The following is a 19,133-nucleotide window of genomic DNA, read 5'->3' on the forward strand; positions in this document are numbered from 1 at the left end:
TATTAGGCCCTGGGCTTATGCAGTGAAAAATCAAGTGGATACTTTTTTTGTACATTCAATTACTTTTTGCATAATGACTTTCCTCTACAAGGGCACCATAACAAAAAAAGATGCGTGAGGAGTCCCAGATTAAAGTTTCTAGTTTTGTGTACCAAGAATGGCTTCAAATTCCTCCACATCTTCAATACATATATTCAACAGATACAGAAACTCAGGACATAGGAGCCCACTGGGCATCTAGAACATGAAGTCCAACGACACATACGCAATTATTCTTCGTTTGAATAGTACAAATTACTAAGACCTAGTTCTCATGCCTCTCTTCTACTTGCCTTTAGCAGTCAGTCAGTCATAAAGTCTTTATTCGGTTTAAGTGCAAACCATAAAAGCATACTACAATAAATACATTTTAAAAATACAAAGTTCATTATAGTGGATTACTCTACCTAAAAAACACATTGACACAAATAAATTTAACAGGGCAACGTGTCCAAATTAAAAAACATTAAAAGGGTACAGTTCATTTCTTCAAGGAGCGAATTACCACAGTTAAAAAATTCGCAATATTAAAAGTTTCCCATACATTGTTTAACAACTGAAGATATAAGAAAGCAGGTCTCACTTGAACAAAGCCTTTGTTTCTTAATATAGGGATTAAAAAACGTTTCCTAATATCAATAAAGTGCTCACAGAAGAAGAAAAAGTGTATCATATCCTGAGGGGAAAAATTATCACAAGAACAAGGGCCAAGGTCCAACGCCCTTTTCCAACCTTTCTTTGCTCCAATCAGTAGATGTAATTGATTCAATCTAAATCTAGTTAGAAGGAAACGGTGATTTGCATTTGTAACAAATCCTAGATAAGGTTCCATGGAGGATGTTGTTTTACAGAGCTGGTGGGCCCTAACGGTGCCCTTAACCAGCTCCTTCTCTTCCCTTACCGAGGTAGATATGTACATATGAGTTTCTTTGCACCATTTAATGTCACCTTTTACCAGGGTCTCAGGAGAATGAAACAATTCAGGTCTACCAAGCTTAATAGCCAGGTTCCGAATATATTTCAACCAGGGTATATGTAGCCCATGATCTAGCAACATACAGTCTCTCAAAATTATGTGATTCAGGTGTAAATCCGGGTTAAGCCAAATGCTGATCCATTTCAGCATCGGGGCCAGGGCAATACTGTCTTCTAGAAAACCGATTCCAAGTTCCTGATGAACATTATAGTTAGCAGTTGAGATCGGGACTGAGAGGAGGTTTTTTAAGAATCTATCCTCAACAATCTGAATGCTTTTGGCATTTTTAATGCCCCAAATCTCAGCTCCGTACAAAGCTATGGAGAGACACTTAGCTTTATAAACCTGGATAAGGGCCTTCATTGGTCTGGCACCTAGCTTTCTGGCGAAACCCAGAACACCCAAAGTTGCTCTTGAAAACACAATCTTTTTTGCCGTAATTTGGGTTACCCAAGAATCTCGATCATCAAAAAGAACACCCAAATAAGGAAAAGAAGATACCCTGGATAATTGATGACCCCCACATAAAAAGGTTTTAGATTTAGCGGATTTAGGGCCGATAACCATGACATGTGATTTAGCAAAGTTAACAGATAAGTCCAAAGCCTTCATAAAATCAGCAAATGAATTAAGCAGTAGCTGAAGGCCCACTCCCGTTCTAGCAATTAGGGCGGCGTCATCAGCATATAAAAGAGCAGGAATTAAACATTTCCCTGCATGAGGGATATCATTACATGAGGCGATTAGGGTATTGTTTAATTCATTAATATACAGTGTAAAAAGGAGAGGTGCCAAAATGCACCCCTGCCTAACCCCATTTGATATGGGTATATCTTTTGTGCAATTACCCCTTTGATCGTAACGAACTGTTGCTATTAACTCTCTATGTAGATCCGCTAAGAAGTGGACCTTGTCTTTGTCTACTCCAAGTGCTAGGAGCAGGGGCCACAGTTTTGAACTATTTACCCGGTCAAAGGCCGATGACAAATCCATGAAGGCAACCAACAAGGTTCCCTTCTTGGCCACTGTGTATTTACCAATTAATAGTTGTAGATTTAAACATTGGTCTATGGTACCCATCCCTTTTCTAAATCCATACTGGACCTTAGAGAGTTTTCCCGATTCCTCTAACCAACCATTCAGTTGGGCAAGGACCACCCTCCCCAATACTTTCACAGAAGAATCTATGAGGGAGATTGGACGGTAGCAGCTCGGGTCGCCTCTATCCCCCTTTTTAAAAATAGGAATGATGACAGATTTCGCCCACGTCGATGGAAGGCCCAGTTGACAAGCATTTGTGAAAACATTGAATAAGATTTTGGACCAGAGTTTTATATCTGATTTAAAAAGATCAGCTGGGACTCCATCAGGTCCCGGCGCCTTGTTACTTATCATTTGCAAGATTGCATTTGTGACCTCTAGTTCTGTGAAAGACAAGGTATAACTCTCAGGGTTAAATGAGGACCCCACCCTCGGACCATCTCCATCATACACCTGTTTAAAATGGGTATACCATTTGTCCTCTTGGATACCGCATTCAAGCTCATTGTTACTTTTACCGTTAAAAAAAGGCTTGTTTACGATAAACCAAAATTTAGCACTGTTTTTGATAACATCAATGGACAGGAGTTCATTCCATGCCTCATCCCTGATTTCATTTTTGCGCTTATTCTGAGCCATTTTATAGGCCTTCCTACAACTGGCAATTTCTGCTCTATCTAGTGGGACCGCTGATCTTATCTACAACTCTTTTGACAAGCGGAATCAACTTTAAAATCGAGAATCCTAAATATCCGATTAATGAGACGTATCCCGCATCATTATATGTGTGTCTCTAATTTCCGCCGCCATCCTATTTGTATATCCACTACCTACACGTTTTTCCGTATTCAAGTAGTTGACAGAATATCCTCTGCAACAATCAGTAATCTAAGAATTACAGGTTTCATTTTCCACTCTTTTATTACATTCCTGGAAGAAACATTATGATGACCACTCTACGGGATTAAAATCGAATAACATCATCCCCTTCCTTATTAAAGAATCATCGCACAAAGAAAAACAAAAGGAACCACATAAAGAACAGGAAGAATCCATAATTCTGGTCGATTTTGCCCCCATAAACATATGTAATTTATCCTCCGTTAATTAAATACACAAATCTATTGTGGCTACTCCTGACGAAGGCACTCTGTGTCGAAACGCGCGTCGTGAAGATATTTTATGTTCTGCCACTACTCGTAATTGATATTATTGAATTGTACTATTGTAATTTTTAATCTTATTGTATATTGTCAATTCACTTTTTGTGATTTTTTATTCCCTTTTTTAATTAAATTTGTGAACTACATCATTTGTTTGTCTTACTACTTCTGTGCTCATCAATCTGTACCATTATTGTGTATGTTTGCCTGGGAACTATACTCTCCAGTGTGTCTATACCCTGTCCCAGGAATCAGACTATTCCACAGGGGGTCCTTGATACTCACATGTACCGCTTTCAGAGCTGTCATTAACTTCCGTTGGGCAGATGAGCAGCTGTGATCAAACCATTTCTCCCCAATTATGGGTTTAACCTTACATACTTTTTTAAGATCACTATTAACCTGACAGCAGATTTTATCATAAGCTGTCAGGACTGCATCACTAAGGATCCCGTCTTGCAGACACAAGTGTATTTCATCCCCAACCGTTCCCCACAAGTTTTCAATAAAATCCTTTGGGACCAGCTGACACCATTTCAGGCGACGTGTTTGGTCAGTTGGCCTTATGTCCAGTGTTCTGACAGTAGGATTATCAGATTCTCTTTTCTTAAGATCATCAGTCAGAATTAACTGGACAGGATTATGATCACTATAGACAGACCATTTTACCTTGTATTGACTTACATTATCTGCTAAATTAGAGGTGACAAAAATGTAGTCAATGGTGGAACCTAAGCCACTTCTTTTGTAGGTCGGGATGTCATTAATGTAATTGACGGGATGAACCAGGGAATTCCCAACAAGGAGCTCATCTAGAAACATCCCCTGTGGTGTGTGATCGAAATGTATATTTCCTTGATTAGGAGGACCTAAACTGTCCCATATAAGACAATTGTTAAAACAGCAATGAACATTAAAATCACCAAGCACAATAACCGAATAAGGATTTTTGCAAGATTCATTATACATTTGCAAAAAATCATATAGACTGAGTAGGTGTTCATTTGGCGTGCTCTTGATAAATGAATTGTAAAAATTTACAATGAGCCAAATCCCATTAGAGTTGGATTGAATTTCTACTGCTAGACAATAAGGCGAGCCTGTCTCCACTTTACTGTATTTACCCTCAATAGTCAATGAGATGAGAGTTAGAAGTCCGCCTTTAGCCCTCCCCCTACAAGAGGCCACCGCAGGTGACCAAAAAGCAGAAAACCCATCCAGCAAAAAGGTATTTTCAGTGTCCCAAGTTTCTTGTAAACCAATAATTTCGTGGCCTGATAAACAGTCCCTCCATGTGGGATCATGTGCTTTGCTGTTGAGGCCAGCTATATTCCAACTAAGGACACTTGTACCTGAGGGCATCCGAGGGGCAACGACAATATCATCCACTCTTTCATCAATAACATTCCCCATCGCAATCATAGCATTTTGGGTACCCTCTATGCTTGTGCCTGGCACAGTTCCACTAGAAACCATGTCCTCTTCCCCTGTAGAGAATAAACTTTCCCTAGTAAGTCTAGAAGTAGCCCCAACATGGTGCAGTCAGTCATTAGAATCTAAGTTACTCAAAGCCTGAAAACGATTGGAAATAACAAGACCTTGAGGAAACTGACCTTCAGGATAACGTACTCTGCCCTCCAACGGAGCACTATGGGGTAAATTTGTCTGTTGTTTGTAGAAATAACCCAGTGAGCGAAGGGTAATACCCTCATCAATGTGAGGGAGCAAAGTAGCTTTTGATAAGATGTTATTCACTATGAAGGGATTTCTAAAATTTATTACAACACAGTCCCCCTTTATGGTCTTACGAGAGCGCCCTACCCAGGAAACTCTTCTCGTTGTTATTATCAGGTGGGCTAAATGTACTGGAAAACCATAGTGCTTATTTAACCACGAGACTGATTTATTTTTAAGGGATTTGTGGGTTTCTGGGTTAATTTTCTGGGCAACATCCTTCAAGGGGGGTACGTTTGTTAACACTACAACAAATGGGGCGCAATCAGGGGGTAAATCTGGTTTTGCTCCTCCTGAATGTGTGCTTGCCATTACATTATTACTACTTGAACAACTTTCGGGAGGTAAAATGTTGTTCACATTTGTCGTGGGTTCAACAGCCAGTGGATCTGCACAGTTTGGGGTAACCTTTGGGGACTTAGAGGTATCGGCAGATACAGATAGACCCTCAGCTACTCTGCACATATTCCCAGAGGAATTATTGTTACGTGCCAGAAGATTACGTAGGCCTTCAATCTCAGCAGATAGTTCGTCAATCTTGGTTACTAAGGGTTCAACAATTTTCAAGATTTTGGACTCTAAAAGACCTACCAAGGAATCAAATTGATGAGAATCTATCTTGGCCATGGGGTTATTTGGAATGGCTAAGTCCTTGGTAACCCGATTTGATGAAGCAGAACCCGTCTTTTTGTGAGTACTTCGTGTGCAACCCTGTTTCAATTGAGTGCGTTTACGAGATCTTAGCACTCTCTGGGTAGACAGGTCCGGAGAGTCTTCTAAAGCCTCATTGACATCAATTACTAAATCCCTATTTACTTCAGGTGATTCTTGTTCAATAGGGAGTTGATCACCCAAGGTTACCAAATCATTATTCTCATTTGAACAGTTCATAGCATGAGATGGGGGAGAGGATATGGTGACTGTGTTATTTAAGAGAGGGCTAGTAGTCGTTGAGTTTGAACCCTGGCCTAAGGATTTGCGCCTATCGCTATTGATTTTGGTGACTACTTTAACTAAGTAGTTATCTAATGTTGACGTAGTCAAGGATTTACTGCTTGCTAAAGCTTTGGCCATAATGGGCAAACCCCTGGGAATTCGTAAAACTTAAATTAAACTATCGCACAATGTGGCAGCACCAACACATATGATGATACCTAATAGCCAAAAATGAACAGGTTAAAACCAATACAACACATGCGATATACCATGGGATAGGCAGATCGCCCACGCCGTGTGATTACTTAAATAGTCTTACACGTTAGTGAGGTGGCCCGTCCCGGCCTCAATCGGTCCTCTGAGGGCCACAGAGGGCCCGCCCTTTGCCCGGGCTTAGCCCGGCACCGCCCGCGCGCGTCCCGCGACGCGGAGGGAGCCGCGGGTTTTTAATGCGCCTCCGGGCGCGTGAGTGGCATCAGACAGGCGCTAGGGCGCCTGGGAGGTGTAGTCTCCCCGCTCTCCGGCCGCAGAGTAGAGTAGCGGCAGCGCGGGAGACCCGATATGCAGAAAGCCCAGAAGCGGCAACAGCAGGGCAGGTGATATTGAGTGCGCCAGCAGGGACCCAGCAAACAGCGTTACGGGACTCCAATTCTCCAGTTCAAACCTTCCCGCTCCCCCAAGGGAGCCGCGGGTTTTTAGTGCGCCTCCGGGCGCGTGAGTGGCGTCAGACGGGCGCTAGGGCGCCTGGGAGGTGTAGTCTCCCCGCTCTCCGGCCGCAGAGTAGAGTAGCGGCAGCGCGGGAGACCCGATATGCAGAAAGCCCAGAAGCGGCAACAGCAGGGCAGGTGATATTGAGTGCGCCAGCAGGGACCCAGCAAACAGCGTTACGGGACTCCAATTCTCCAGTTCAAACCTTCCCGCTCCCCCGAGGGAGCCGCGGGTTTTTAGTGCGCCTCCGGGCACGTGAGTGGCGTCAGACGGGCGCTAGGGCGCCTGGGAGGTGTAGTCTCCCCGCTCTCCGGCCGCAGAGTAGAGTAGCGGCAGCGCGGGAGACCCGATATGCAGAAAGCCCAGAAGCGGCAACAGCAGGGCAGGTGATATTGAGTGCGCCAGCAGGGACCCAGCAAACAGCGTTACGGGACTCCAATTCTCCAGTTCAAACCTTCCCCTTAGCAGTCATAGGTAACCAATATTATTATGATCCCTTTTAGCTAGTTTGGTCCTTCCGTAAGCATGTCATGAGAGTGGGAGCCTTAGCAATTAAAGGAGGAATCTGGGAAAAGTACATCAACTGTGTATGACTTGCCTGCATCTTGTCTTCAAAAGCCTTTTTTACTTCATATGATGCAAGGGATTTTGTTCTGTATATTGACTACTCTCTCTTTTTAAGCCTTGATGTATTATATAATTGATCCTGTTGTTTTTATTCTTTTTTTTATATCGCTCATACGTTTTTATTGATAACATGATTTTGTTTATTGTATATTGTGTATTGTACTTTTATTATTCTAAATAATCGAATAAAGTGGTTTGACTGACTGACTGACTACTCTCTGGTGTAAGCAAATGTGAGAAGTATATTCTTCTCTGTCAATTATGTTTATTTTATCACTACATTTCAATTAAATGTTTTGTTTTCTTGCATTTAACAGGTAAACCTGCCATAGCACACAGAGACATAAAATCCAAAAATATTTTAGTGAAGAAAAATGAGACTTGTGCCATTGCAGATCTAGGCCTGGCAGTGACACATGACTCGAAACAGAATACGATAGACATACCTCTGAATCCAAGAGTCGGAACAAAAAGGTAAGAGCAACGTTTTCTATTGGTACATTTGTTATGCTTTCTATGTCAATATGTAATAGGGTGCACAATGTGTATCGGGACAGCTTTATGATTCTTTATTTAAATATACATTTTTTTCACATGATGAGGCATGTTAAAGTTATGAGTCAAACTTATCTATTGATATACACTTTTGAAAGACTTACTTGGCGTGGTACTGTAGGTAGGTTTAGAGCTCAGTAAATGGGATCTTCTCGGGGAAATATGTTACATTTTTAACCCCTTCAGTGCCCGCCCCTTTCCCCGCCCTGTGCCGGCCGTTGCATTAGCGGGCGGGGTCTATGACGAGCTGGACTCGTCATGGGCACAGCGCTACCGCGGCCCATGACGAGTCCAGCTCGTCATGGGCACTGAAGAGGTTAAAATACTACTCTTCAAGCTTTAAGTATTGTCATGACAAAGATTAAAAATATGTTGGTATTAAATCATTGTATTCTAATTTATAATGTCCTTGTCTCATAAAAATTAAGTAGAAATAAAGGAAGGGGTAAATTTGAAACTGAATCATTTGAGGAAAAAGCATTTAGATCATTTGTCTGCCTGTGTTTACATGCATCCCTTTGGCAGGCCAGTGAAAGTGTATGTAAGTGGGCTGTCACTTGATAGTCCATACTATACCAAAAGAAAATGTTCATTGTCTACTTATAGACATTCATAGTACACATCATCCTAAAGGCATCTATAATTGAACACAAACTATTTCTGCACTGATCACATTTATGTAAAACCACATGCATCATTTTTTTGAGTGTTATTTTTTTTATATGCAGTTTTTTTAAAAAATACAACAAATAATATGCAGTCACTTATAATTTGCACTCAGAATTGTACAGTATTTTAGGCCAGATGTACTAAACAATTTACAGGTCGCAAATGCTCCAATTTGTTAAATCAGTCAACTTGTAAAAAACGTTTTTAAATGTACTAAATACACTTTATGACTAATACAGTATTTTGGGCCAGGTGTACGAAACCTTTTACTGGTCGTAAACCCTCCAATTCAGCAAATCTGAGTCCTTGTGACTGGTAAAAATCTTTTTAAAATATACAAAGGATTTTTTTGACTCAATTAACTTTTTCTTAATTAAAATGTGTTTAGAAATAGTTACCAATCCGGTATTTGGAAGTGGACAGTGCTTTGGACATTTGGAAGAAGTGCAGGCATTAGGCTATCTGGCGAGCTGTTCCCTTGATGACTGTGTGGCATGAGGGCTCCCTATGTACATCCCTCCATGGGGGCATGCAGTCACTTTAATTAAAGATCTACTCAAGGATGACCCAACCAGTGACACAAATATTATGTGTATAGCTCATGAATGTGTGTGATAGTGTTGTGTGCATAAGTCAGTACTTATCTTGATCACTACAGAATGAATATAGGACCTTCACATTCTGGTATATAAATTGGGATCTAGGTCCTGAAGTAAGGCAGGGATCACAAACAAAGCCAGTAACATGGCTTAAACATGTCGACCTGTGAGATATGGGATTATTAGTCATTCCCAACATCCATTGTTAGACTAGCACAAATTACGAAGACCCAGCCCTACAGTCTCAGGTGCCCAATAGTATTATGATCCCTTTCAACTAGTTTGGTCTTACCCTAAGCGTGTCATGAGGGTGGGATCCTTAGCAATTAAAGGAGGAATCTGGGAAAAGTACATCAACTGTGAATGACTTCCCTGCCTTTTGCAGTCAAAAGCCTCCTTTACTTCATTTGATGAAACAGATTGTGTTCTGTATATTGACTACTCTCTGGTGTAGACAAATTTGAGAAGTATATTCTTCACTGTCAGTTATGTTTATTTTGTTACTACAATTCAGAGATATGCACTCTGTCCAAGCCGGAACTACCACATTAATCAGGGTAAGCTAGATACACACTAAAAGATAACATGTGCTCACCCTCTGGTAGCTTGGCACAGAGCAGTCAGGCCTATCTAAAGAAGCAATGTGTAAATACACACACAAAGTAACATAATGAAAACTTTACAAAAACACTCCACAAAGAGTTAGAAAAATAAATTATATTTTTATGAGTAAAACAAGACCAAAACAGCTAAAACCCAGTAAGTAGAACTAGAGCTATGAATTTTTAAAGACTACATTAAAAAGTAGTGCTTAGAAGGGGGTGAATCCAAAGTTCAGCCCAACTGCGATGGAGAGAGCAGGCTGACTACAGGACTCAAGCAGGTCCTGCTGACGATGAAGGCTTCGTCGACGAACACCTTTACGATGCAGGCACATGCTGTCCAGGACTTGGTTGGCAGCATTTGGCAGGGCAGGATTCATCATGGCAGAGTCTAGGTGCTGTTGCACGGTTAAAGGATGTCTGTGATGGCGCTGAGACTTCAGACAGGCGGCAAGCCGGCAAGCTCTTTGAGAAACTCTGTGTTCAAGTGAGATGGGTCCAGTCCTTGTCCTCAGCAGGGCAGAGATCAGCAGGCAGCAGGGCAGCACAACAAAGCAAAAAAACAGTTCTTCCAGAGCAGCAGTCAAGCAGAGTGGCAATCCTTCTAGCAGAACAATCTATACTCCTAGCAGAGTTCAGCACAGGTCCAGTAGGTTACAGTCTTGGTAGGGTCAGAGCCCTAGTTGTGCCTATGAAAAGGGGGCGACTTCCAAGAAGGGTCTTTGAAGTGCACACATGTCCTTTCTTCCCAGCTCAGGCTTCAAACTATTAGCAGTGGGTAATCAGCCCTTGTGTGGGAAACAGTACACTGCCTATTTAGATGTAAGTGTCAGTTCCCCCTTTCTGCCCAGGAAGAGCTTTCAAAATGCAGATTAAAGCAGATGTGTTCTTTGTCACACTCACCCTTCCTGTGTTTGTGGCTGTCTAGAGGGAATGGAAAAAGTGTAGCTGTCAACCACCCCAGGCGTGTATTGAAGACACACAGAGCAGATAAATGGGCACTTTCTAAATGTGACATTTCTAAAATAGTAATGTTAAATCCAACTTTACCTTTAAAGAGGATTTAACATCACTATTCCAAAGATATAAAACGCGATGCAGACATTCCTTCTGATCAGGAATTACTGCTTTAAAGTGTATTAAGGAATTCTCAATGCTAGCCTGAGAGGAGTTGACTTCACAATAGTGAAAAACAAATGTAGCTGTTTGTCACTGCCAGGACATCTAAAAATTATAAGTACATGTCCTCCCTTTTCTTTACAATGCACCCTGCCCTGAGGGCAACCTAGGACCTACATAAAGGGTGACATATGTGTAATAAAAGTGTAATTTAAGGCTTGGCAAGTAGTTTTAAATGACATGTCGAAGTGGCAGTAAACTAAATACACAGGGCTTGCTATGGCAGGCCTGAGAAAGGTTTGAAAGGCTACTTGTGTGGGTGGCACAATCAGTGCTGCAGGCCCACAAGTACCATTTAGGTTACAGGCCCTGGGTGTATGGTTCACCACTTTTCAGGGGACTTACAAGTAAACTAAATATCTCAATTGGGTATACAACAAGGCCACCATGATTAGGGGAGAAACACATGAACTTTAGCACTGGTCGGCAGTGGTAAAGTGCTCAAGGTCCTAAGGCCAACAAAAAGATACAGCAAAAAGAAGAGCTAAGGAGGAAAAAAGGTTTGAGACAAGACCACCCTAAGGATGATAGATCTAACAATCCCCTTTAATACCCTCTTAGAATCTAATAATAAAAAATTATTTTGGACCATCAATAGTGATTTTTCCTTCACTTGTTGGATCCTAACTAAAACAATATGTAGCACATGCAGTTCCAAAATATAGCACTCCCTAGAGAACTAAATAACCCACCCATAACCCTATGAATTTCAGATGGATGAGGCAACCCTAATGATGAAGCGTGCCACCTAGATTGGTGGGTGTTGGTTTGTCTTAAAGTTTTATGAAAAACCCACACAACACATTAGGAACCCACCAATTTAGGTATATCCATTGGTAGTACCCTCATGTCTTGATTGTCTGTTATGATTATTTAGTACATAACCAGGAAAAAGCAATCATGGTCAGCACACTTCTCTTGTCCCCCCTTTTGATGTTAACGGAGTAGGCAGTGGCCCAAGGGACCACTGCCGACTCTCAATGAAGTTTTTCAAAACAGAGAACCTTTTTTTTTTTAAAGCAGCCCTTTTTCCTTTTTTTCCTTTAAGGAAGTAGGCTGCTTCCTTAGAGGAAAAAGTAGGCTGCTTTAAAAAAATAACTTCCATTTGTCACATTGTTGTTGTAGGTGATAACAGGTATGCCCAGACAGGGGTCCTGTGCTCATGGTGCCATTGAAATCAGGCTATACCTGCCTGATGAGCCCTTATCAGGGCTAAACTGGTCCTAGGCTTCTTGTATTCTGGTTCAGGGAGCACCTGGTTTGGCAGTTTTGGACTGGATTTTTCCCATTTGAGCAGGGTCAAAACTGATTTGCATATAGCTAGGTCCAAATTGAGGTGGCATGTTGGGTGAAAAACAATGGTTTGGAATGCGCCCCTGAGCAATTACCAGTAACTGAGCTTAATTCAATCATTCTAACCATCACCTTCTGGATGCAATAATATGTTGTCAGCCACTTCTCCTGGGTGCAGTGCTTGTGGTGTAGTGATTTGGAATTGCTCCAGCATCTGCGTGTCCCAGGGCATTATATGTGTGAGATAATGAAGTATAGTTGGGGTCCAACTATCGTGAGGGGCATAGAGTGTTGAAGAAGAGAGGAATGTTTCAACTACATTATTGCAATAAGTTAGATCTCTTAACCAATCTTGTACCTTCGGAAATGGCCCGTGCCCCTATTAAAAGTCATACACCTCTTTGGTAGTACTACCGCAAGTGCTGTGTACCTGTACTGCCAGAAGGTATTTCACAAATATGACACAGGGGTGCCACTAATTGGTCTAGACGTAGATTCTCCCCCATCATAAGAGACCAGGAGTAAAAAATGGCCTTCATTGTAAGTCCTCCCAAAGACCTTTTTCAGCAAATCCATCGGTGATGTGATATTTGAAGTGAAGTGATCTATGCATTTTGTTGCGGTATACCTCAAATTTGGGTGCTGGAGTATGCCTATTTTTCTTTAGTGATCTGCAGATCAAGGTTTTCTCTCTTGTCTTTTATTAATATATCTCCTCACACTAGCTCTTTATGTATATATTAGTTATTACTAGAGTCTGAACCTTAAATGTCACCCATCAGGGTTTCCTATCAACCAGGAAAGCATGTGCAGATGGGACAGTTGTTGCGGTAGTTAAGTGTATATGGTTTGACATGGGACTTGAAGGCAGTAATAAAAGATGAGGACAACAGGATACTTTGTGGTTTAAGGTAGAGTGCTTGTAATGTCAGAAATTGCATCTGGAAATGTGTCAAATAGGGAGCTCAATCCGAGGCTGGATAGTTGAGTTTTAGCTTTAGGTTCTAGTGTCAGCAGAGCATTGGCAGAGCAGGAGAGCATATTACATATTGCCTATTAGTCAAATGGTGGTTGGCTTGTACCGAGGGTGGTAGGGCGGGGGAGTGGTCACAAAAGAAAAATATTAATTAAAATTAACTCACCTTATCTTGCAGTGCGATGTCCTCCTCCCTCAGGTGTCTTCTCTCCACATGGAAGGTCCCGATGCAGGAAATTGCACTACCCAATCCTGGCGCTGCTTTCACAGCATGAAAGCAGGACAAGTATTAGATAGGGTGGCCTCTCCCAGCGCTCCTAAGAGTTCTGGAGGCCTGCACTTTCTCTAGCCCAGCTGTCTAAGAGAGAACTTTAAAATGAGCATGTCTGTCTGGCCATCCCAAGACGGTGGGCAAAGACACATGCGCATTTTAGCTCTCTGCTGCCACTCGGCAGCTCTGGTCCCGCCCGTCCTGACACTTAATTCTGAATGGGTTGCTGAAAAATAAAACGGTAATAAGTTAACTTTATTACAGTTTTGCTTGACAGCTCTGGGGCTCGTGGTGCGATGCTCCTCCGCGCAAATGGAGGAGCCACCCATTTGAGACCTAGAATTTGCGGGCTACTGGTTAGAATCATTTCAATTCCTCCACTCGAGACAGGCCCAGAATCATAGTTAGGAGAGAATATATTGAATTCATCTCATCCACCAGAATATGGGAGGGGTGTGGAGGATATAGCTAATAATGGGCAAAGTAGGCTTATGCACAAAGGCAATAAAATCCCAGTTCTGGTGCCATGAATCAACTTAGAGTGTGCAGTAATAGTAATGCATCTCATTCAATGTAAGGTAATTTACCTGACCATGCAGGTCTAATTACGGAGGACTTTAATGGTGTAAAAAATGTTGCATGAAATGATGGAGCATGTTAAACAAAGGTAAAGAAGTTAAGGAGCACTACCATTTTCATCACAGTAATGTGGCCTGCAAGTGCTAATGGTGAGGTAATCCGCAGTTCCACCTGTTACCTAGGAATTTGACTGAGAATTTGCACAGAGCAGGGGGAACGCGATGACACTTTTTTGTGGCACCATGAGTTAGAAAAAAGACTGTGATTTCCCCCAGACCATGGAGATGCCTGATAGGCTGCCACAGCAAAATTATTATGTGGATGACAGGCAGTGCTTAATTTGTAAAAAATGAAGTGCAGGTGCTCAAATGTTTTTCGGAGACCACATCCACTTTCCTGACTCCACCCACTTCTTCTATTGGCTCCACCCACAAACTCAACTGGCATTACTGAAAGCCAGATGTAATACTGGATCTGAATTTCAGCAAGAGAGCCTTGCTCAAGTAAGGGTTTGATAGGAGTATCCCCCGCCCTGCGAAAAAAAAAAAACATATAGTACACTTGAATGAGCCATTTATCACTTCCAGTGGCCAAAGGGGTTTAGATCATAAATAGTTGAGTGGTCTGTGAAATCAATTAATTTACCAATTGTGCTTGTTACTCACTCCCGGAGCAATATATGTGCATTTATTAAAATTCAAAATAGTAAAAACATAGAACTTAACTGGCGTTTCCAAATGTAGTTCTGTATCTCAGACAAGACAGAGATTACAAAAGAGGCACATATTTTCGATATGCACTGTGTTTCTTAAAATTCACTTGGTCATCAAAATACTGGAGAAAACATTTTTGAACCTCGATGTTCCAAATGTTAGACGTCCGGGGGTTTCATTTCTAGATTATCCAGCTCGTCTTTGAATATTTTCCTTAAATGAATGGTGATTCGAATCCTGCATCTGAAATCAAGATGCATTCCAGAATTCATAACCTCAGTTTAAGGGGCCTCGTGACAAAGCACCATCAGCACCAATTATCCAACTGCTTTTTGGCTTATTTCTCACACATGGAATTTAAACCTGCACACATACTACCACTCTAGGACGCATATTCGAAATGTTCCAACATGCCACAGAGCATGCAAAATGCCTTCCAAACTGGACATTTCGTATCATGCCACATTAGATAAAAATGTCTTCACAGCCTTTTCTCTCTGGTAATGTATGCTCTTTGAAATAGCAAATATTTTCTGGAGTGGCAGATTCATGCATGTTAACAAACAATATGATATAAATATATACTATATAATACATCAATCCCACCCTTTGTATGTTGCATAGCAACAGTTTTAAACGCAGTGGTAAACTTTCAAAGCACTAAACACTGCCACATACAAATCTAGAGTCTCAGCAAACCGTTTGTCCCTCTAAAATAACTGCGAGTCAGGTAGGTACACAAATCAAAATATGTTTCTCTGGCCAAATTCCGCTGCCCTGATAGTCATGAATTCTATCACAGCATCATCCAGTGATGAATGTTTACAAACATCCTGTTTCACCACATCTAGGCCTAAGGCATGCTTACTTCCCTTGAGGGATTATATTTTGCACATTGTCACCTATATTACCCAAAGGTGTACCACAGCGCAGTGTACTCGGTACATATTACTGGGCCTGGTCGGCGAAATTGAGTGCCTGAGTCCACCACCACCTACTATCATATGAGCAGATTCAGCACTGATTGTACCACAAGTTACCTCCAGCTCGCACAGAAATAATGTGTTGCTTTAACATTATAGTTAATGCTTGTTACTACAAGCTACTGCAGAAACTCCTGCAAACACCCACCAGAGTTTCTGAAAACACACGGAGCTACTACAGACACCCAAACCAACGGAGCTCCAGCAGACACACAAATTGAGCTACTGCAGGCACATGGACTCCGGAAGCAAACCAAAGGAGGTACAGCTGCTTCAGGCATCCGACGGAGCTCCTTTTGACACCGACAGAAGCCACTGGAGACATCCAAAGGAGCTCCTGCAGACACTCAAGAAACTACATGCACTCAGCAGAGAAGCAACTGCAGATTATCCAATGGAGCTCCTACAGGCAACGAGCAGGGCCAATGCAGACCCCGAACAGAACCTCTGTACACACCCCACTGAGCTCTTGCAAACACCCAAAGTAGCACCAGCAGACAGCCTTGGCGTTCCTGTGGACAGCCAACAGAGCTGGTGCAGGTGCCTGAACACCTGCAGTCCCCCAACAGAGCTCCTGCAGACATCCAGTGGCGATACAGCAGACATCCAGTGGCAATCATACAGACACCCAATGGAGCTACTGCAGCCAACTGAGCTCCTGCAGAATTACAGCAAAACTAAAGACACATAGTGGACCTTCTACAGACACCAAAGCACAGATACTGCAAACCCCCAACAGAGGTACTGCAGACACCTATCAGATACTGTAGACCCCAACAGAGATTCTGCAGACACCTAACAGATACTGTAGTCACCCAACAGAGGTACTGCAGACACCTAACAGATACAGAGATTCTGCAGACACCTAACAGATACTGGAGACACCCAACAGATACTGCAAACACCCAACAGATACTGCAAACACCCAACAGAGATACTGTAGACCCCAACAGATACCGGAGGCACCCAACAGAGGTCCTGGAGACACCCAACAGAGGTACTGGAGACACCCAACAAAGGTACTGGAGACACCCCACAGAGATACTGCAGAACACAACAGAGGTACTGCAGACATCAATATCGGGAATGCTTTGGAGGAGCCCTGCAGGCTTTGCTCAACCATTTTAGGGTCCACTCGTTAACAGGGAATAAAAACAGTTTGAGGGCTGCCGCAGTCACACCACATTCACTCCCAGCATATGCTACTGCACATACATGTGCAATCACACCTGGGCCATGCATGTCTGCATGGACGGAGAGTAGGACCCATCTGAAGGGGCCTGAGCCACCTGACAGACTAATTGAAAACAGGAGCGCACTTTCCCGGGGAGCACAAATGAAAAGGCCTTTCCTGCTACTATAATCTGTGGCTGCGACCACTGCTGGTCCCCCTGGCTCCCTGAGCTGAAGCAGTCACATTCAGTAAAGAAGGGTTCACGTGGTGTTCCCTTCCAGGTCACAGAGTCCACCTCCGAGTCACATCCCATAGTGCATCGGGCACTGAGCATTCAGGCATAATTGATGCCAAAAATCAAAGATCTCCACCTGAAGAACGAGGGCAGGTCACGGTGCAGGGTCTCCCGAGCCATGCAGGCAGGCAATTTCTGTCCTTGTAGCACTGCAACATTACCACTACAGAACCCTGAACGCATTGCAGTGCTGGCATGATCCCTAAAGTGCAGATTGTCATCTGTTGGCAGCAGTGGTCGAAGTGGGGAAAAAAAGTAGGGGAACTGTGGGTGGAGAATCAGAGGGCGGGAATAGCCCAAGGATTGGATCAGTGGGCGGAGCCAGAGGTGTGGCCAGAATGCGCAAACATCCCAATTGTTAGTATCTGTTTGGCATTTCACTGCCCAGTTTAATCAACCAATGGATACACATGATTATTTACGGTTATAATGAGTTATTGATATTAAATATCAATAAATTCACAAAGTGGGATATGCTTCTAATCCCAGACTGTCCCAAATACGATAAAATGTGGAAGCACAAGCCATTTGTCTCCGAGCCATGGAATTTCTGTCATCAGCACTTCTCCCTTTTTGCACAACAGCAGTTCAAACATGAATGGCTAAATATCCTAGTTAGCAAATGTTTTCTATATAATTATGGCTCTGCCATATTTGCCTCATAATGCAAGATCTGCTGCATGATCTGACCATTTAAACTAATAAATTGTTTGTAGCTCAAACATATCAAAAGTTAATAAAAAATGTGACTTGTATTGCTGCGGAGTGGATGGCCTATTGCAAAGGTTGACTGATCACCTTTCTCACTGCTGCATTTGTATGTTACACTGTTACTAATAAGGCAAAATCTTTCCAGAGACTGTTAGCATGTGTACACATGTCAAAATAATACAATATCAGAAAATATACTGCATTACGCTGCAGCCTTTTTTTTTTAATGCATAATTTAGTCAACACTGCTGCATAATTATGTCCTCCATTGCTGCATAATTAATTCCGGTGGACCCACAGCAGGCAGCACATGTTAAAAGTGCTTGTGAATGAAGCAGAGAGACTGTGAAGTTTGCGAACTTAGTATGGTGTGCGTGCAAATCCTGCATTGCCAATCCCTGGTGAGTTGCAGCTACTACTGCTGAAACAAGGCCAATTGAGGTACCTATAGGTGAGGCAGACTGGCCTCAAGGGCAGGGCCGGCCTTAGCACTGGTGGCACCCTGTGTATTAATGTTTGTTAGTGCCCCCCAATGACCACCTCTGCCATGGATTCCCTGACTACTACCCTTTAACAGTGCCTCTAAAGTCTCCATAACCACACTCTCTCTCAGATGCATTTAATTTGATTTACAGCGCCACTCATACCATTGTAGGGTGTCAGAGCACTTTACATCACACACATTACACAGAGACAATCAATATGTGTGTAAATCACTGTATAGAAAATGTTACATAAAATTAAGGACTACAAGATGTAGGAGTCACATGACAACCATACTAGTAGGCCATATAGTTTAATAGTGATTGGTCTGGAGAAACCCAAACTCAGAATTTAAAACGTAATACCCTGGTTGGGGGTTCTCATTAATAATCAGAATTGATAGAACACTTTTTGCAACATTAGCATAATCAAAGACTGGGGAAAAAACATAACTCTCTAATTTATACCTTGCAGTATGTGGCTCTTAAATGACAGTTAATAGCTCACTGTTCTATGTTAGGATTTTAACTTATAAACTGCAAGTATCAAAAGAATCTTTCTGACAAAAGCAGTAGCCCACTGACCTATTTACATTATGTGCACTTTGTGATCTGCATGGTATATGTTCTTTGCAGCATGCACATTAACCCTCTGAGCTACCTTTCCATGAGTCAAAACGTCCACTAGACAAAATTCCGATCTCTCTCTAGGAAGAACATTAAACACCAGAGTCATCATATTTTTATTGTTGCCGAAAATTGCTGGAGGCCAGGAAGGAGGCAGCAAACACTTTTAAAACCATAATATACTTGTGAACATAATGCCTC

The 19,133-nt window shown here is 42.3% G+C and overlaps 1 protein-coding gene across 1 annotated transcript in view; it reads left to right on the forward strand.

The window, feature by feature from the left end:
• The window catches only part of ACVR1C (activin A receptor type 1C), a 595,098-nt gene that overhangs the window by 430,843 nt on the left and 145,122 nt on the right, over positions 1–19,133 (forward strand). The window contains exon 5 of the mRNA XM_085646221.1: positions 7,542–7,698. Coding sequence (XP_085502347.1) covers positions 7,542–7,698 — 157 coding nt within the window. The remainder of the gene's footprint in view (positions 1–7,541; positions 7,699–19,133) is intronic.

Source organism: Triturus cristatus, chromosome 3_1 (genome assembly GCF_964204655.1).
Source record: "Triturus cristatus chromosome 3_1, aTriCri1.1, whole genome shotgun sequence".
NCBI lineage: Eukaryota > Metazoa > Chordata > Amphibia > Caudata > Salamandridae > Triturus > Triturus cristatus.